General features: G+C 35.8%; 2 protein-coding genes across 4 annotated transcripts; one reads left to right on the forward strand and one right to left on the reverse strand.

The window, feature by feature from the left end:
• Positions 1-1,114: 1,114 nt before the first annotated feature.
• On the reverse strand, positions 1,115-16,105 carry LOC110797541 (regulator of nonsense transcripts UPF2). 2 transcript variants are annotated; one of them, XM_022002663.2, is made up of 16 exons: positions 15,949-16,105; positions 15,658-15,727; positions 14,862-15,064; positions 13,860-14,204; positions 11,733-11,837; positions 10,432-10,559; positions 9,911-10,084; positions 9,626-9,707; positions 7,340-7,648; positions 7,029-7,226; positions 6,814-6,915; positions 5,212-5,463; positions 4,914-5,132; positions 3,952-4,122; positions 3,246-3,431; positions 1,115-2,795 (listed from the first exon to the last, which is right to left on the reverse strand). In XM_022002663.2, the coding sequence occupies exons 2-16, from the start codon at positions 15,695-15,697 to the stop codon at positions 1,833-1,835; spliced, it is 3,477 nt and encodes a 1,158-aa protein (XP_021858355.2). In that variant the 5' UTR covers positions 15,698-15,727; positions 15,949-16,105; the 3' UTR covers positions 1,115-1,832. The 2 variants fall into 2 exon arrangements, with proteins under 2 accessions (XP_021858355.2, XP_056697064.1); XM_056841086.1 differs by lacking the exons at positions 10,432-10,559; positions 14,862-15,064; positions 15,658-15,727; positions 15,949-16,105 and having other exon boundaries at positions 13,860-14,091.
• A 1,875-nt stretch (positions 16,106-17,980) lies between these two features.
• LOC110797531 (uncharacterized) lies at positions 17,981-19,755 on the forward strand. 2 transcript variants are annotated; one of them, XM_022002649.2, is made up of 3 exons: positions 17,981-18,137; positions 18,258-18,352; positions 18,800-19,755. In XM_022002649.2, exons 1-3 carry the CDS (start codon positions 18,055-18,057, stop codon positions 19,588-19,590), a joined length of 969 nt encoding a protein of 322 aa, XP_021858341.1. In that variant the 5' UTR covers positions 17,981-18,054; the 3' UTR covers positions 19,591-19,755. The 2 variants fall into 2 exon arrangements, with proteins under 2 accessions (XP_021858341.1, XP_021858342.1); XM_022002650.2 differs by having other exon boundaries at positions 18,803-19,755.
• The last annotated feature ends 98 nt before the right edge of the window (positions 19,756-19,853 follow it).

Below are 19,853 nucleotides of genomic sequence, written 5' to 3' on the forward strand. Positions count from 1 at the left end.
GTAGTAAAATATCGTTGTTTTATTATGTACAGAGTCCCAGATTTAGTACATACATAATTGGCACAGGGCCTTCAAATTGTTTAAGACAACCGTGGAAATGTGAAAAGCAAATGTGTTATATGTGTAGGATTCGTTAAAATCTACATTTCTACGTGCAGTGGATTCAATAATCAAAGACCGAAAAACAAAGTTTTTCGCTGCCACTCCAACGTTTCGTAATTTTGTTTAGGCTGGTAGGTAACATGTAAGTGCTAGTACTGCTCATATCAGTTGCTTCGGTAATTAATAACCCTGAAGCTCGTGTTGTATAAGAGTGTTGTACTTTCAATTTTGAACTCTTTATTCAATACTTCCTCCGTCTTTTAATACTCGCAACGTTTGGACTTTTGTCACTATTTATATAATCTATTTTGACTATTCTTAGTGCTTTTTATATACGAAGTAAGATAAAACATAGTCATGTGGGATCTTGTTAGATTCGTCTCAATGTGTATTTTCAAAATATCAACTTTTTATAATTTTTGCATAAAGAGAATTTAAGATATAAATGATCAAAGTTGTGCATTGACATGCGTGAAACTAACAAACGTTGCGAGTATTAAAAGACGGAGGAAATATGTTATAATGGATGTAACAAAAAAAAAACATAATAATGTCCAATTGTCTGCCCGTTATTGTCTAGCTACTCCCTCCGTCCCTTAATACTCGCACCGTTTTGACTGGACACGCCTGCCAATGCACAACTTTGACCATCAATATCTTTACCTACATATTGTAAAAATTTATAAAAATATAATATTTTGGAAATATATATTGAGATGAAGCCAACAATATATTACTTATATTAACATTTGTTTTCATATACTAGAAATAAAATAGGGTCAAGGTAAATTTTGTAAATAGTGCAAAAAGTCAAAACGGTGCGAGTATTAAGGGACAGAGGGAGTATTTCTTTAGTGTACCTCGAGATTACAGATTCTAATATGCGTCACTTGGATTAACATAACTTCCTCACAAGAATATTAACATTGGGGCGTATACGCATAGTAGTCACTAGAAAAACCAAGGCTTTGATTGCTGCTTGTTACAACAAAGTTATGAACAAAGATCTTCCCCACAAGCTTACGCATAGTAGTCACTAGAAAACAAAGTTTTTCAAGGCTTTTGATTCCTGCTTGTTACATCAAAGCGAAGGAGTATGAACAATTGAACAGAGATGTTTCCCACAAGCTTACACGTAGTAATCACTAGAAAAAACTTACAGATTCGGATTCTCGCTTGTTACATCAAAGCTATGAACACAGATCTTTCGCACAAGCTTCCTCAATTTGTATTACAGAGATCTGTATCATCAAAAGCAGTATTTGGAAAACGAACAGTTCCAGTTGTTGCTCTTAAAGACTCATGGCAAGTACTAGCACCTCTTGGACCTATATTAGTAGCCAACTATTTACATTGGCAGTTAATCTTGTGTGGAAGAATTTACATCATTTTTAACCTAAAAGAAATAATTATCATGATAATATGGTATCTCCGCAACTCAGACAAACCCCCTTCAATTTCTAGTTATAATCATACATACTATTTTCCGTATTTCCAATCTCATGCTCATTGGTATCCTTGTTTTTGTCACGCAACAACCCAGTGTAATCGAAGTCCATCGGGATGTTCCTCAATCCTCTGCATTTTGGTTGCAGATGAATAAATGTCATGAATCATCTCAACTGCAAGCTTATGCAGACCCTCCTCAGACTCAGTATGAAGTATCAATAAGGAAGATTTCAAGAATACTCCGGACCCAAGTCTAATTTAATTCACTCTCCAAATTGTCTTCATCTTCTTCGACTATAAAAATGTCCACCACCAGAATGATGGTGGTACCTATGACGTGAGCCAGAACCTCTACCACCACTTCCTTCCCAAGCGCTACCACGACCAGGTATTCGGCCTATCCCAGATTGTGTCCAACCCATTATTTGGTTACCAACCCCAACCCCATTAAGCTCCTCTTCTTCTCTATCATTGTACTCCAGAACTAATCGCTTTATGTCCTGCTTCTCTTCAAGCTCAGCAGCTTCTTTCTGCTTCGTACTCCTCACTAGAGAACAATCTTGAGGAATCGACATTTGCCTTGTCTGTTGCTTGTGTCCTCGTTTCACAAGAACTTTTACACGCACCTCTCGGTTTCCTCCATTCTCTTCCTCCAATGTGTCTTCCCCGCTCTCCCCTTCAATCCCTTTTCCATGATGATCCTTAGAAGAACCTTCCAAAATGCTCATTGGTATCATCATGTCAAGTGTTGGGCGGGATCGCAGTTCCAGCTTACGAGATTCTAAGCTCTCCTGCATAAGAGCTTTGAGCTCCCTGTCAAACTCAGATTCTTCCTTCTGAACCCGGGCAGATGCCTTCTGCCTGACATGAATTTCACCATCTTCATCAGAAGCAGGCCCTACATCATCATCATCATCCTCAACCTCACTCCCTGCATCATGATTCTCATCATACATGTCATCATCGTCATCATGACCCCCAGCACCTATTGAGCCACTGTCCGAGTCCGTTTCACTATCCCCTATTATATCCTCGTGTGCACCCCCATTTTCATCAACACCATTTGCAAGGCCTTGACCATTAACAAGATTATTTCGAGAGATACTGCTTGAACGCTTCTCATTCTCTGAATGTCTTTCACTACTGACTTTACCTTCATGCTCCTCCAGTTCCGCAAGGGCATCATTGACTTCTTCAATGGAGGTATGGCGAGACATATTTGGCCGCAGATCAGCAAAGAGATCCTGTGAAACACAAATTTTAATCCGAAAATGATAAGAAACGAAAAGTTAACAACTAAAAATAATAGGGTGTACAACCCAAGGATTGTATAATGACATTTAATATATTTCCTAATATGGTGGTTCGTATTAGTTTATGAATTCATGATAAAATCACGCACCGGTCGGTATTAATACTTGATTATGCTTTTTACAGCCCTTAGAGTTGTACATATCATTTTCCAAAATAATTTGCAATTTTTTTTAAAAAAAAATATCATCTGGTAATCATCATGGCTTTAATAAGACCAAAAGATCTGCAACGGCAATCTCACTAGTCAAGTACTCAAAACTCTGAACAATTTTCACGAATAGGTAACACCGTTCCATCAAATTCGTGTAGGATTTAACTAACCAACAACCGGAAAATATCTGCCAAAACCTCGTACAGACAACAAAGTCAGATAGACAAACCTGTAAGTCGAACTCGATATCAAGCGGTAAAACACCCTTGCCCAGGGTATATCTTTGGAAATGTATCAAAAATCGATCAAGTTTCCTTCTGGATGAACCTCGGTCAAAGTAGTGTCCGCAGGTCTCAAGAAGTGTAATAACCATCCTAATACGGAAACAATCCTCGGGAGGATCCAGGACATCTTGCTGATAAGAAGAAAATAAAAGTACTATTACTCTATTAGGAACGACATGTGGCACCAAAAAAAAGGCTCCATTTTCAGAAAATGCATACACTTGAAGCCAAGGGTATGTTATCCAACACATTTTGGTAGATAAAAAGTTTAAGTTGCTTATAATGGCAACAATATTACAAAAAAAAATCTCCTGAATATCAAAATTTGCCAGACTCTTCATGACATTCATCTTTTATAACCTTGTAATTGTCCATTACAAAAGATAGTGACTGGTGAATGATTTTGGCAAGAGCTAAAACCAGTCTGACATGTCAAAAGACTGAATAAAGCTTGACCATGTTGATTGTTGCCTCAAGTCAGCATGGGGCAACATTGACATTGCCAAGGCTCATTAAGTAAAAGGAAAGCAAAAAATAAATAACTTGAACAGCTATACAAACTAGTATATCACAGTTGTCAGGATCAGCAAACTTTTTCATGAGAAATCATCTTATAAAAGAAGTGAGCTCATAGAGAAGAAAAGTTAATACCTCAGCAGTGCCATGGCCAAAAACAAGAATCAAGTATAGCGTCTCAAAGATAACAGATGAGTCCACATGCTCATAGTTATACAGCTCCCCTAAGAAACGCATGTGTGCAAGCCGTCGTTGCTGCATAGTGAAGTCATTCAACTCTAGCCCCAGTCTGATTTCTTCCAAAACCTGAAATCCAAACACCAAACATCACAAAACTCACTAGAAGACATATGGATGACACCCACTCTTCTTTAGGAGAATCAACTCTCAGAGTTTTTCAGCCAAGAAAATGGCTAAATGGAAAGTGTTTCAAAATGGGAAGAATGAGAAGTACCACAATTGGCAACTCAAATGAAAAACTCCAGATGGCTAACGAGTTGACTCTTTCCATAACCACTCCAGAAAAAGGACAAATAAACTTCGTGAAAACTTTTATCTAGTGTTAGCCAATAGGTGGCCAACAATTAGCCATTTAGCTTCACTCAACTTAGAACACAAAAGTTATTATTCAGCATCCTATCCAGCAGTATCACAATCTTTAAGTCTTAACAAAATTTCAAAGTACTCAATAAGGGTAATAATCTGTAGCAATAAGAACACAAATTCCTATTTAAAGGTGGTGTACAATAAATACTGTACATCGAAGTAAAAGTTAAATAAAAAATGTTTAAAAGTTAGGTATAATGTAAAAGTTATCTATTTTTTAGTGATAAAATTTTTCGCTTTAATAAAAATATCCCTTCAAAATCACTAATAATGTATAAAAGTAACTACGTAACCCTTTAAAACGTTTATTCATCAAACAAAAATTATAATATAAAAGTTAATCAAAACAAGTTAAAAGTTACCCCAATGTACAATAAATTCATTGCAAACCTAGTGCGTACAACACCTTTTGCAATAAGAATTAGATGATTTAGGATTTCATTTTCAGAAGTCAGATTTCAGAATGAACAGGTCAATGCAAACGACCATACCTCATCAACAACAGCAACAGCAAAATCATCATGGTAACGGTTGAGTCCAGCTGTCAGTGATGCAATAAGGTGAATTTGCCCATATTTTCCGCGATGAACCTTCAAAAAGCATTTCAGCAGATATGGCTCACATTCACTCCATGGCAATTTCCGAAGTTGTCTAAGCACATGCTCAATGGAGGATTTGTCCAGATCTGAGAAGAGCATTTTCCTAATGTACTGCAGACATCATAAAGTATGTTTCAATACGAAGGCCGTTAACACAACATAAACAAAATAAAACCACAATAAATCAAACCTGATGCAAGGGAGGGCGGACTTTAGTGATTCTGGCAGGTCTCTCAGGAGGTTTGCAGAGATAATATGCATTTTCAACAAGAGTGCTATGACGAGGGTCCAGATTCTTCACATTTTTCAGCCGCATAAGTATCTCCAACATATTAGCCATGCGTATTGTGGTTTCAGGAGAACGATATAAGAACCGCCCACATGTCTCCAGAAGATTGCAAGCCACGTCTATATTATGATGGGTAAATTCATCCAAGCAAGCCTGGGTCAACAGTAAATGTGATCTCTTCATAAGTAAAAACAGAAAGCCAGAGAAGCTCTACGAAGATGTCATTAATCTACAATGTATCAGAAAAACAAACTTATCCAATGCTCAAATTTTACCATATGTAATAGACAATATTTATCAATTCAGTACCCTGAGAGCTTTGCAACATTATGTATACAGCCCTAAGGCTTGAGAAAAACACCATGCGCAACACTATGTCAAAAGAGAAGGTCATGTGAGTCTGTGACCCAGAACACCCTCTCCCCATCCAATGTCAAAAGACCAATACGCCCCTCAAAATAATCAAAATAGTATCTGGATTAGTGTAAAGATATGAACATTTTAGATTTTCATGTCAAATCTATCTTGTAATCACTCTGTCCATATTGTTTTTACACTTTCTTTCTTTCTACACTTCTATTTTGATTGGTCACATTGATGATCTCCTATGTCGATCCATGTTAGCCGACCCCAAATCATTGTTGTTGTTGTTGTTTGTGTTGTTTCTATTTGGGTAAGGATCCACTGTTATTTTAATATATATCTCTTCCCACTATCAAAAAGTTAAGACTCGCACTCTCACATTCAATATAAAATTATCCCACTATCTTCTATCATATCTACTTTTTCAATAAAATACTTTACCGCTATCTTCTTTCTCATCTACTTTTCAATAAACTAATAATTGATAACCAAAACAACTTATCACCTAAAATTATGTGTTATGATGTGTGGGAAAGAGGGAGTAAATTATGTGTTTAGAATATTTGGATAAGGGGATTTGGAGGGAAGGGAAAGTGAGATTTAATTTATCTTATTTGGATATGTCATGGATGAACGGCAAGGAAGGGAATCTAGGATTCATTTCCCTTTCACTTCTTAACAAAACCAAATCCTTCCAATGTTAGAAACATTTGGAAGGTAAAGGGAAGCACACTTCTTCCCTCCCCTCTTTTCCTTCCCCTTCCCTATATTCCTCCCCACACTTTCCCTTCTATGATTTGCATAGATTTCCCTTTTATGATTTGCCTTCTATGATTTGCATAGATTTGCTTAGATTATAAATACCGTTATGTCCACAACAATTCATTAACTGCCTGGATAATGGTGCCACTAATTATTGGTTGCAACCTTGGTAAGTGTTAAAGATGATGAACACCTACTAGACAACCCTCAGCTCAAAAAACTAGATCATTATTTTTTGGCAATAAGTAAAAGAACATTACAATGATAGACAGCATTGACAATTATTACATATCACATTACAAACAACCTCCAGTTATATAATACCATAAACCACTATACCTTTAAGCAGCTAAATAATTTCATAAACCACTAAAATACCTTTAAGCAGCTAAATACAAGGCCAGCTGGGGCAATCTTAAATTTGCACAGTTCCCCAATAAACCGGATATTCCTGACCTTTGTTTCAATGTTCATTTGATCCTGAAGCATACACGGATATGAAGAGAAAATAATAGTTTTCAGTATGCCAAAAGATAGGAAGAAAAAAGCAAGATAACCATGCAACTAAATGCATTTGGAATTTAAAGAATAACCTTCTTGTTTATCAAGAAGTTGAACTCCTCTTCCAACATCTGAAGAAGCATTGAAGAGATATCCTTCATACAAGTAGACAATGTGGCAACCATGCGAGAGTAGTATGGAAGCAACTCTAAGGAGGTTCTGGGAACATTGAATAATGCCCTCACAAGCTTTTTTCGATTAGTCTTTGAGTTCAAATAGCAAAATTCTACCTGAAAAGGGAACGATCAAAACAAATCTTTTTACTAAGAGTGCAATCCAAGACACCAAATAAGAGTTATGAAAAGATAAAGTTCATCTATTTTCGGAACAGCACAACACATACAGTTAACTGATCAATAAGATCACGGCTGACAGAACCTGGGAGGCGCTGCACCAAAGTTTCCAGATTGGTACCCTCGAGACCTTTATGTTTTTCCTTTTCTTTATCTCCTTTCTTATCTGCATCTTTATCTTTTCCTCTCTCTTTGTCAACTTCTTTATTCTTCTCTTTCTCCTCTCTATCTTTTCCCTTTCCTTCTTTATCCTTTCCTTTGTCAATTATTTTACCATCCTGCAAAGTTGGAGAGTCAACAGAGGACTCAACAGTATCCTCCGCAGCTGGGTGACCCTGATCATGTTCTGAGGCAGCATCCTGATAACCAAACAATTAAGTATCAGAGTGACCTCAGTATGAGGGGGATAAAATTAAAATATGCACCCAAAAAAGTAAGCATAGACGTGCAGTCTCATGTGTCCATGCACATTTACAAGTACCCCCCCCCCCCCCCAATAAGTCATAGAAACCCCTAAAAACATTAACAACAACAGTGAAGAGAAAAGAGCAAGAGGAACATTATGTATGTCCAAGAACTCCAGTAACTCAAAAGAGTCAAAACCATGACTTGAGTCTCATTCACACTGACCAAAAAGAAATCTTGTTAAGCAACCAAACACTTAATTTCTGATATCTTCTCCTCAAAAAAATCTGATAACTTTCACCCCTTTCCAATACGACATCTGATATCTAAAAGAGATTTTTAATAAAAATATGAAAAGCTGTTTGTGTAGTCCTGTTTACTATCCTAAATCAAGAAATTCCAAGAGTGCTGCATTAAGCCATTAAGCACTATAAAGTATTAAGGATATCTACCCCTCGTATTTCAAACCATCAATATTACCCCAATGCCGACCGCTAGACAGCCCCTGCTGAAATGAAGAAGGGGTGTAGAGAGGGGAGAGGGAGTTTTTAAGAATATTTTTCACACGCCCTGCACTGTTACTGCTTCTCCTAAGTCCTCTCATCCTCTCTCAAAAGACTCCATTGTCTCCATAGCAACTGAATCAAAAATCATTTTTCTCAAATAATAAAAAGATAATACACGTGTATTACAACAAATGAAAAAACAGTGTTTCAATGAAATGCCCCTTTAAGTTTAACGAAATGCACGAAATGCCCTCAACTTCTCAGAAATGGACCAAATACCCCTGACGTTTGTAAAAATGCACAAAATGCCCTTAATGACCATTTTCCCTCAATTCCGTTAACTTTTCCATTACATAAACTCTAATTATTTTTTTCCCTTTTCTTTTTCTTTATTCTTTTCTTTTGTCTCTTTTTCCTTTCCTTGTCAACCATCGACAACCACCCATCACCACATGTTGCCCAACCCAGCCTTCATCTGCAAATTCCACCCAGCTATCCTAACCTCCAACCTGGCCTAGCAAACCCAAATTATTCCAAACAAATCAAATTGGGGAAAGTTGCAAAAATAATCAAATTGCAAAACCAGATTATTGCAAACAAATCAAATTGCAAATTCCCAACATCAAAAAATTGAATGGTTATTTAGGGGTTTTAAAATATTAAAAAAATAATAAAAATTGGGGGGTTAATCGGGTTAGTTAGACTTAGAGGTTAATTAATGGTTAATTAGGGTATTTAGAGGTTAATGACTAATGGCGTTAACGTCCGCTAGTCAATAGGGGTGTTTGGTGCATTTTTACAAACATTAGGGGCATTTCGTGCATTTTTACAAATCTCGGGGGTATTTGGTGTATTTCTGAAAAGTTGAGGGTTTAAGGGGCACAATTACTTTTACACAAATCCAAAGCAATATGGTCCCTTCACTATTAATATGGCGCTCTAAAAGTATAGATCAAGGTAGTATTTTGGAAATTTGTAGATAGCGTACACTCTATTTATTTCAATAAACATTTTAACAAACACTAAAAAATACTCCGTAGCAGCTGACCGGCCAAATCTGTACTTTGGAAAATATCCCATGAACCAACAAAAAAATCACAATTAACGGAATTAGCCATGAAATGTGAAGGAATTATATCTTAATAATGTCGATGAATAATAGGTAGGGTGTTCAAAAGGTGTAAGAAGCACCAGTAAAACCACAGCGCCCTATCCTCTAGTAGATAATGAGTTACCATACAGTTACTCACTAAGTCACTAGCCACACGAGATCACTACCTTCTAAAGCTTTTTTACTACATATAGTCTATGACCCTATGATCACATGAACGAGGCAATCCACAACATATCACATAGTAAAATACAGTTTCTGATGATAAGCAACCAAGGATTACACGTCGCTAAAATAAAAACATAATCACGTACAGATGATTGGTCTTGCGTCTTTGCATGTTGCTCACTGGCCTTGGAATCAGCATCCCCCAGTAAAACGGCTGGAACAAATGCTCTGGAGACAGATGAAAAAACTTATCTAAACATCGAATGAATATCTTCTTATTAAAAACACCCTCACCATAATCCCTCTTTTCATTCTTTACTGGCACTCTTGGTTTCTTTAGGGGGATCCCTGTTGGATAGAAATGCTACTAGATAGAATTGTCTAAAACAACTTGTTGAACTACAGGGTAAAAAAAAAATCAAAAAACAAACCTAAGATCGGGTAAGCACTCATAGAAAGATCTTGTATCTTCATCATCCCACACAGCTTCAACAGCAGAAGATTCCTTTCCAGCAGCAGAAGAAGAATCATCCCCACTAGTTACCCTGGTAGTATGACCATCCTCATGCATCACTGGAGGTTGCATATCAAGGGCTTCAGCTAAACTGGCAAGAGCAAAGAACAAATGATAAGTCTGAAGAAGATTACTTCCACAGAAAAAATAAACAAACAATCAAAATATGATCCCTCCATCCCATATTAAAGTATAGTAGTACACATCTGAAAATGGATACCCAACATTACAGTACACTGTACACTTTCTCCTTTTATTAAGTTATTGCTGTTATTCCTCTCTGATTTGTTGATATCTAAAGTTCGGAGCCACACTCCCACTTTTTTCCTTTCCCTGTCTTCCTCCTTAATCTCCATGCCCTTTGCCAATACCTTGTTACGGAAAGGAGGGAGTATATATTAAAAGGATCCGTTCATTAAAAAGATCCAAGACACTTACGATGTGACACCCCGGTACAAATGGTCATAAGATTTTCGCAACTTCTCGTATAATGATGCATTATCATCACTTAGCTCCCCTTTCGCATTCAAAATTTTTGCATTCTCATGCTCCATCTGGCGAAGAGACTGGTGAAAGGATTCAATCAATAGAAGTTCAGAGTAGGACAATCAAGGTGTTACAAACTGCCTGAACATTTTTCAATGAATAAGGAACAAAATATTTTGAAACATTCCCTATGAACAAGGAAAAAAAACTAGCAACACACAGCAATCTAAACCATTCAAATTGTGGAAGACGGGAAATGATAATGGTTTCAGAAGAAGGCACATGAAGATAAAAGTAACCACAAGAGTACTCAAGAAGGTAAATTCGTGAAGAATAGAAAATTAGAGGGGGGAGGGGGGGGGGGGGGGGCAGCGGGATGGCAACGGGTCCAGGACCATACCCTGACCCTGTCGGACACTACCCTAAAATTCTAGACCCTATAGGAGTACAGGGTAAGGGTAGGGTATGAGGATATGAGGTATTGGATAGGGTAGGTAGAGTACGGGATCCAATTTATTCAGACCCGGACCCTACACAGACCCTACCCATAGACCCTTAAGACCCATACCCTAAACTAAACCCGCTCAAATTTTATTTTAAAAAAATAAAATATAAAAATAACACAAAACCCTAAAGCAATCCACAAAACCATATCTACTCCTCTAACAATCATCCGGCACTACCACTCTCTAAGTCAAAGAAGCCTCTACCTCTAACATACGTCGTGTAATTGAGAACTTGAGATTTTATAATTAGTGACCTCGGTACTTTAAATTGTAATGTGTTTTAAGCAAAGACAAGGATGATTTTTGGGTACTAGCGATTTACTTGTTCTAAAATGTCAAAATAACAATTGGCCTGGTTTGTTTTTTTTTGCGCAATACATATAATTGGATATAAAAAAAAGTCGATAAAAGTTATAGAAAAACAAGACAACACGGACCCGCTCCAGACCCTAGACCCTACCCATACCCTACTGGACCCATAGGGTCCGGATAAGGGTCTTGTAATTTTGGACCCTATAGAGTAAGGGTAGGGTATGGGTATAGGTCAAAAAATTAGGGTCCTTGTATTGCTAGACCTTACCCAGACCCTACCCATTGCTATCCCTAGTGGGATCTACTCTCGTAGTACATTTTCACTCAACATTTTGTGGTCTTCAGGGCACAACTCTGAAAGAACAAAAAACAGAAGCTGAGAGGAAAAACAGATAAAATTTTGCAGAAGAGCGGGGGGGTGGTAACAGGACTTACAGCATGCTCAGCATGTAGGACTTCAGCAACAGCATCATAATACACATGAAACGCCTTCTTGAAGATTTTCTTCTGATCAGCAGTGACATTAAGGCTTTTGAAAAACTGTGATAAGATACAAGGGTTCAGCAAAATGCAGCATATGATTGATAAAAACGTACAAGAAATTACGAAACTGATATCGTCATCATGATACAAACAGCAGAGGCAAAACCCTCGTTTCCCCTTTTTCTCTTTCTGGGGGGTGATTAAGAAAGAGAAAGCACGGTGGAAGCGCAAAGAAGGGATGACATAAAGACTAATGGTGACATGGACATCAGTACATCAAATGACTACCACAGATGATCCAAATAAATCAAATTCAAACAAAAAGAGAGAGTATTATCATTGGTAGAATCTAATAGGTTAACTTAACCACATAATCATGTATATCATAAGGTTCTTTCTATTATCCAATTTTAACTTCAAAGATATAGTATTAAATTTTTAAATCAGTCTTCACAACTAGTCATTAGAAATATCAAATCAATTTTATCTCTATTCTATAAGAGAACTCCCGAGGTTAATTTAGTAATTGCACTTTTAATGTCCCCCTATGGAATAGACTATAATATCCTAACTGACAACTAAATTAATTGAATAACATAAAAAAAATTCAAACAACTATATTTAATGATCGACAATAATGACGCAAGGAAAGCATAAAATATTGTTTACAAAAAAAAAAAAAAGTCAACATATCTTAACTCACGGATAATTTGTGAAGCAATCTTGCTTGATAAATTCAAACTCCTCTAAAGTTACACAACAATCTCTCAATAACACTTACAAAATTTCTTTCTCAACTGCAGTTAAGTAAAAAAAAAATCCCAGTAATTTTTTTCAAATAATGTTCTAGAATAGGGTCACTTGAATACAAAAAACTATATTTTGCCACAAATACATGTACTATGAGTCTTTGATGAGTAAAAAAAATCAAAGAAAACTAAATCAAACAAACATCAAAAAAAATGCATCCCCAAAACCTCCACCACATCTCGCTAAGCTATACACATAAGTATTTTTTTGGCCTTAATACTAATTACTTCTCCTGAATCCATACACAAATTAACAAAAACATTATGATTATGATATTTTATGATTAAAAATCGTAAAAATAGAAAGTGTATGGAAAAAATAAACAATTCATGATTATATAGAGGACGATGTTGCTAAGTAGGATTTCCCTCCAAAAAAAAATGTTGCTAAGTAGGATCATTTAGAGGATGTTGTTAATTATATGTGTACTTTAAGAGTTTTATAGACGAAAATGAAGATTATATGAGAATAAAAGTTAAAATAAAAGGATAAAATACGATAAGATACAAAGACAATCACTCGCTTCTGAATAATAAGACGTGAAAATTCATGTGGTTAGGTAATCACATTGCGGGCATATAAACAAGCGAAACACACTACTTTTTATGTTTCATTTCTTTAATTGGTACTACTATATACAACTGGTTTTTCATCTGTAAAGATATAAACATTTATCCGTACATTGTTGCACTATTTATATGTTGTTAATAGAAACATGCCAAATTTTGTTAAAGATGAACTTTATGAACAATTTTTCTTGCCTATTATTTAAGGTGATTAAATGATTTGATATGACAATGTTTAGTTTCTTTATAAATGAAGTGATACACTGAAAATCTAATTTTCTGTTTGGTATTAACTATAGAAAAATCACAACCCTCAACTAGATAAAACTACGTACGACGGTCAATTAAAATGTCAGATTGATGCTCACTCCACTTAACAATACACATATACATTTTTAGTAGTACCTTTAACAGTGCAATTCACAGAACTTGAAAAGCCTCATTTCTATGTATTATATGAGGCGCGCACAAAAGGAAACATAAACAATAATTGACAAATTAGAAAGAGATGATCCGGTGTTGCCTTAGTTCTGCTAAGTTTTGGATGCTCACTACCTTATCTTGATAGGTCAATTTTCAACACTTTTGAAAGCCAACTAAAATATATCTGAAGGCAAAACTAACCCTTGTAACATAAGAGAGACAGGGATTTGTAAGCAGCAGTTAAGTACTATGATTTTTGATGAACTAAAAACAGATTCACCTCTTCATCAGCTTCTGGTCCAGAAAGTGGAAGGCCCAGGAAAACTCTTCCTTGACGTGCAAATGTAGCAAGCAGAGACAGATTAGTCTGAGTAGCATCTCGGTCCTTTAGGTGTTCCAAACTCGTAAGATCTTTGATGATGTTGACAAAAACACTACTATCTTCTATGACCCCAACAAAGTACAATTCCAAAAGGAGCTTTAAGGAGCTGCGCTTCTTCATGGCTTTTGAGTTTTTATCTGTCTCCAGGTCTTCTGTTGCTTTCCCAGAAAATAACACTTTTGATAACCCCTGGGTCAGGCTCGATGAGAAATCCAGGTATCTTTGGTGAAGAAATGAACAAATCTGTCAAATGATGACCATGTCAAATGTCGCAGAGGAAAGAAAGGAACAGGAAAACCTACTTCAACACCCCCCACCCATTTTTCTTCTTTTTCGTTCTTTGCCCTTCCACCATGAGAATAAAGAGGTGTGTGGTGTACAGTTCAAAGAGTTTTTCTCAGTCACGAACAAAGAGAAGACACTTTCAAATAAAAAGGCTCAATCGTAGGACAAGAGATCAACATCTACCTCGACAGAAATACCCAAAAACAAAAACAAAAACAAAAACAAAAACAAAAAAACAAGCAAAGAAAATATCTTCTATCCCTAAAAGAGCAGGAAAGGCGCCACAAGTAAGGTATTATCTTCCCTAATAACTAATACTGATTGTATGTAAGGAAGCCTGAGGAGAAAAACTTTGTACACGTATGATAAACAGTTCTTAATAAGCATTGAGATGGGAAACTAGTCCAAGCTTCAAAGAGATGGTTCATGAGAAAAATAGCAAAGTAATAAAAATATCATATTTCAAAGAGCTAATTCCAGTACTCCAATCTCAAAGCAGTTCACCAACCAATAATAGCCAGTCTACAGGTACAATGTTCTAGATAGGACAGTATTTGGGGGGAGGGACAGTATTTGGGGGGAGGGACAGTATTCAGCTCCAAAAACTAGGCTAACCTGAACAGCAGCCTGAATGTCTGAAGTTTTTAGCTTCGCATCACATATAGCTGCCACTGCCTCAGTCACGAATTTACTCAGGTTGACACCTCGCAAATCATCCATCAAGCCTTCTCGTTGATCTTCACTTATCTGTTTAAGCTTTTTAATAACTGCAGTGTTACGTTTGATGCTGGAATCCAGCGTCCTCAAGAAAACAGGATCTAGAAGAAACAGGAAACAAGATCAATGACCACAAAAAATACCGTCAACCTCGAAAAGGAAGAACATTTTCAAGTTTCTTAAACTCAATAAATGTTATCATCAAGCCATACTCATTAAACCGATACATAAGTCAACTATACTATAATGGTGTGTCCTAAAAGTTGGGATGGTTCCATAATAGTAACAAAATTATAAATGGTCATTTCACAAAATCTATGGAGCCTTAGCTCAATGATTCAGGCCTTTGTATTTCAGCCTTCTCCATAATAACTAAAAGGATAACATCTCGTGATAAGACGGCAACTAAAGCTCAACTTCCCCACACAAATTCCAGACCATCTGCAGCATATGCCTCAAGTTGCAGCCTTACCAAGGACATATCACCTTTCCACCAAAATTTTCCAATTTCTAAAATAGAGGGATACTCCAATTCTGTTTTCCTTCCAAACCATATCATCATAAGATAGATACAACAACAAAAATGAAGCTGTAATCTAAATGACGGGGTCGGCTAAGATCATGAGATAAATAGGTTGCAGTAATTAGTTTGGCAAGTTACAAATTTCACAAAAAGTAGCAAAAGTTCACTAACCAGGTCTTTCAGGCTTCAAGTTACTTTGACGGAGACTCATTTTCGCCTCTATCGATTTCTTCAGTTCTTCCTGCAGCACAATTTGGAGGGTTTTTCCAAGCAAAAATCATGCTACCAAATAAGCTACATACTCAATGATAAATGCACTCGAACAAACAGCAAATTATTCCATAAATCACCAAATTCGCCCAAAAATGTATAGAACTTAACAATATGGCATTCAAATTAACCGTTAATCAATAGAAATTGAAATCGAAAGAGTAAAGCAGCGAAAGAAATTCAGTGATTTACCTAGTAAAGAGAGAGAAACTCTGGAATTCGATTTCTGGGAAAATTTTGATTCTCAAATTCTCAGTTTTGGGGAAGAAGTCGAAGGACGCCCTTTTCGCTCTTAGATGGAAATTGGAAATGACGGAAAAGGTTTTAATTTGTTTTTTTTTTTTTCTGCATTAACGTTTGAATTATTTTTTAGGCAAATTTGCTAAAAAGGACCTTTTATAACACAAATTTTGCGAGAAAGGACCTTATATAATTTTTTTTGTGAAAACACACCTTAAAGTAATTTTTTTTGCGAGAAAGGACCTAAGGAAATTTTCCGGCATTGACTGAGCTTTTCCGGCCATTGACTTGCACGTGAGCAGCACGCGTGGCTTACGTTGGCTAAAGACATTGATTTTCCCGAGTCTTGACTTTTCAAACTTGATTTTATTTCGACTTTTTTTTCAACTTTAGGTTTTAAATCTTAGAATTTTGGAGGAAAATTGGGTGTAATTAGCAAAATAAAGCCACACGTGCTTCTCACGTGCAAGTCAATGGCCGGAAAAGCTCAGTCAATGCCGAAAATTTACTTTTGGTTGTCTTTCGCAAAAAAAAAGTACATTAAGGTGTGATTTCACCAAAAAAAATTATATAAGGTCCTTTCTCGCAAAAAAATTTACATTAAGGTGTGATTTCACAAAAAAAATTATATAAGGTCCTTTCTCGCAAAATTTGGGTTATAAAAGGTCCTTTTTAACAAATTTGCCTATTTTTTATCACCTACAAAAATCGAAAAATAATTTTTTCAAAAGGTCTTGCATGCACAAGGTGTACAATAAATTCAGTATACAATAAATTTATTGTACACAACATAATTTTTACCCAGTTTTCTCTAACTTTTATATTATTAAAAAAAAGTTAATAGATAAACATTTTAAAGCGCTAAATGATAAATTTTATTCACTATCAGTGATTTTGATGAAATATTTTTTATTAAAATGAAAAAATTTATCATTAAAAAATATATATAACTTTTACGTATATAAACTTAACTTTTAAACATTTTACGTTAACTTTAACTTCGGTGTACAATATTTATCGTACACCCCACGTAAATAAGAATTTGTGTTGTTTTTTACCACCTAAAAACTAAAACATATATTTTACCACCTAAAAAATTAAAACTTATTTTTTACACCTGGAAGATGGAAAAATATATGAAAATGTTATATAGAGGGTCATAATAACGGTAATATTTAACTTCTTCTCTCCCCCAGCTTCCTTATGTTCCATAAATTTATATAATTTTTTTACCACCATTAACTCAAAAAATTGACAAAATTTAATGAAAGTAGAGAGAGAAGGGTGAAAGAGTTAAAGAAAATCATACAGCGAATGTAAAAAATTGAAAGGAAATTGAATTAGGTAGCCATACATAAAGGTTTCATTTATATTTTCGCTTTTAGATGGTAAAAAAATAAGTTTTAATTTAATTTTAGGTGGTAAAATACAAGTTTTAATTTTTTTGGTGGTAAAAAACAACTTTTGATTTTTGTAAGTTGTAAAAGACCATTTGTCGTTATTTATTTTCATTGGTTTTAGATTCCTTTGGAAAACAAAATCAGCATTAATCATAGAGAGTTGCTAATTTTTATGTAGGGTTGTATACTTGTATACATCAGAACTCTATTTAAATACATAAACTAGTGTGTAGCCCGGGCGTTGCCCCGGGTTTTGACTTATATTCGGGTTTATTTTTTTTAATTATGTGCACGTAGAGATGGTGTCATCATCAAATTACGATGGTGACATAAGATTAGTGGCCGATCAACAACCTCCCCGATCTGAAACCCCACATCCAAAAATTTAAACAAAGTGGGATCATTTTCTTCAAAGTAATAACTGTACATTTATAAATTAATTTAAGTAATCATTCATTTTCTTGCATTCACTTTTATTCAATGTATTGTTTATTATAAAAGGAATATATATACTTATACGGAAAGATATTACATAAGTTGTAGCCGATTAAGATGGTAAGAAGTGTAACTTTTAACAAAGAGGTCTTGTGTTCGATCCTTACGAAAATACCTCTTTATATGGGAAAAACCGACCGATACAGCTGGAAATACTGTTTAAATGACTTTAAACCTCAACCGAACTCTGCAACAATGGCGTCTCCGCTTTTTACTGCCTTCCTTCATCTCTCTCACCTCCCCGAGGTCCCTTTTTTTTCTTCTTTTTTTCTTCTGTTTTACACAAACTTTTTTCCTGGTTGTTTCAATCAAATGAATTATCGCACATTTTTGTCATTTCTGACAATATATTCTTCTTAATTTCAGGTCCAGGTTTATTGCTGATTCACTTGCTGCTAATTCAGCTCTAACCCATCAATCTGTATATGGGGTTTCTCATCCCACATTATTGTTTTTCCAAGGTTAATTGGCTAAGTTCTAGTTATTTCTGGTATTTTTTTTGTTGCACTCTATGTGTTTGTTAAAAGTCCTCAATCACTTTCAATTGCCATGATGTTTTTTGTGCCACTTATTAATGATTAAACACAAGAAAGTTGTATGCTTGAGTTGTTTGTCAAGTATTCTATAACTGCAGAAAGATTCTTCAGGTTTTGTATCTGGGTTTTGTCTTATAATGTTGTGCAAAATATCCCATGTCAAAGAACATACAAATGTGTAAGATATCACTAGTGCAATATTGTTACAGTATCACTAGTGTAGGATATGTGTGTATCAGCTTCACTATGTGGAATATTGAATCTTGAACATTTGTCATTTTTCCACTGTACTATTTGTTGATCGCATTGTGTAGTCTAGGATATGTTTGATTACTACAATAGGGTGACGATAATTTAAATGGACTCTTTTAGCAGCGAGATCATATGCTCGAGGTGATAGAAAGCCCTATGATCTTTTTGGTCAAGGAGCACCAGGGAGTAAAGAATTTAGGAAGGCATGGACAAGTCAGCTAGACGAAGAGGACCGTCTGTGGTCAGGGAGTGAAGATGAGGATGATTCCAAGAAAAAGTTAAGCCCTCTTGAGAAAGAAATTAGGAAAGTGAAACAGAAAGCGAAAGAGCACTCTGATCGTATAGATGCCGATGACAGTGATGAACTTTGGAGTGTATGGTCAGGGAGTGATGAGGAGAAAACTCTTTGGACAGGCAGTGAAGAAGATGACGATGATGATATTCCTACCGAACCTTATCCAAATGAGAAGAGTGACACTTATATAGATAAGTTATTTGAGTTTGAAGAGACACCCAAGTATAGAACACTCTCAGAGCTACTGAAAGATGAAGATGAGCCAGAAGAGTTGTCTCCTGGTAAAAAGGCACGAAAACTTGCAGTTGAGAATGCCCTAAAGAAGTTGAAAAAAGGGCCTGATGGAAGGTACTTAAATGTTTGGGAGGTGATGAGTGACATAGATATTCTCATAGGTGCATTTGAAAATATTGTTTCGGGCCCAGAATATGCTGAACTTAGGCAGGGAGGTCCAAAACAACTTAATATGCAGTTTTTTAAGGATATTCAAGCAAAAATGAGGGATCCCAACTACAAGTTCACTCCAGAACTCAAGTTGAAGCCAAAGAGCAAACTAGTCCGCAGGAAGAAGTGGCAAAAGGCACAATCTAGACGGCGGAAAGATCAAAAGCGGTAATTGTTGTTTTAATTCCAACTTTGCTTTATAATACTCGTAGTTTTTGTCTCCCTACCTAGTCATATATGCCAATGATCATTTTGTAAAGGTATACTTTTGCGTGTAATGTGTACTGTTATTCGTCTGTGCCACAGCTAATTAATCCAAGTAAAAATCAGTTTTGTACTTGTTTTCGCTTATAAAGACTAGTCTGCTTGCTGTTTGTTTTGAGAGTGTTATGGGGTGGGGTTGGGGGTGATAAAGGTGCAATAACACTCCAAAGA

This window comes from Spinacia oleracea, chromosome 1, assembly GCF_020520425.1.
Source record: "Spinacia oleracea cultivar Varoflay chromosome 1, BTI_SOV_V1, whole genome shotgun sequence".
Taxonomy (NCBI): domain Eukaryota; kingdom Viridiplantae; phylum Streptophyta; class Magnoliopsida; order Caryophyllales; family Amaranthaceae; genus Spinacia; species Spinacia oleracea.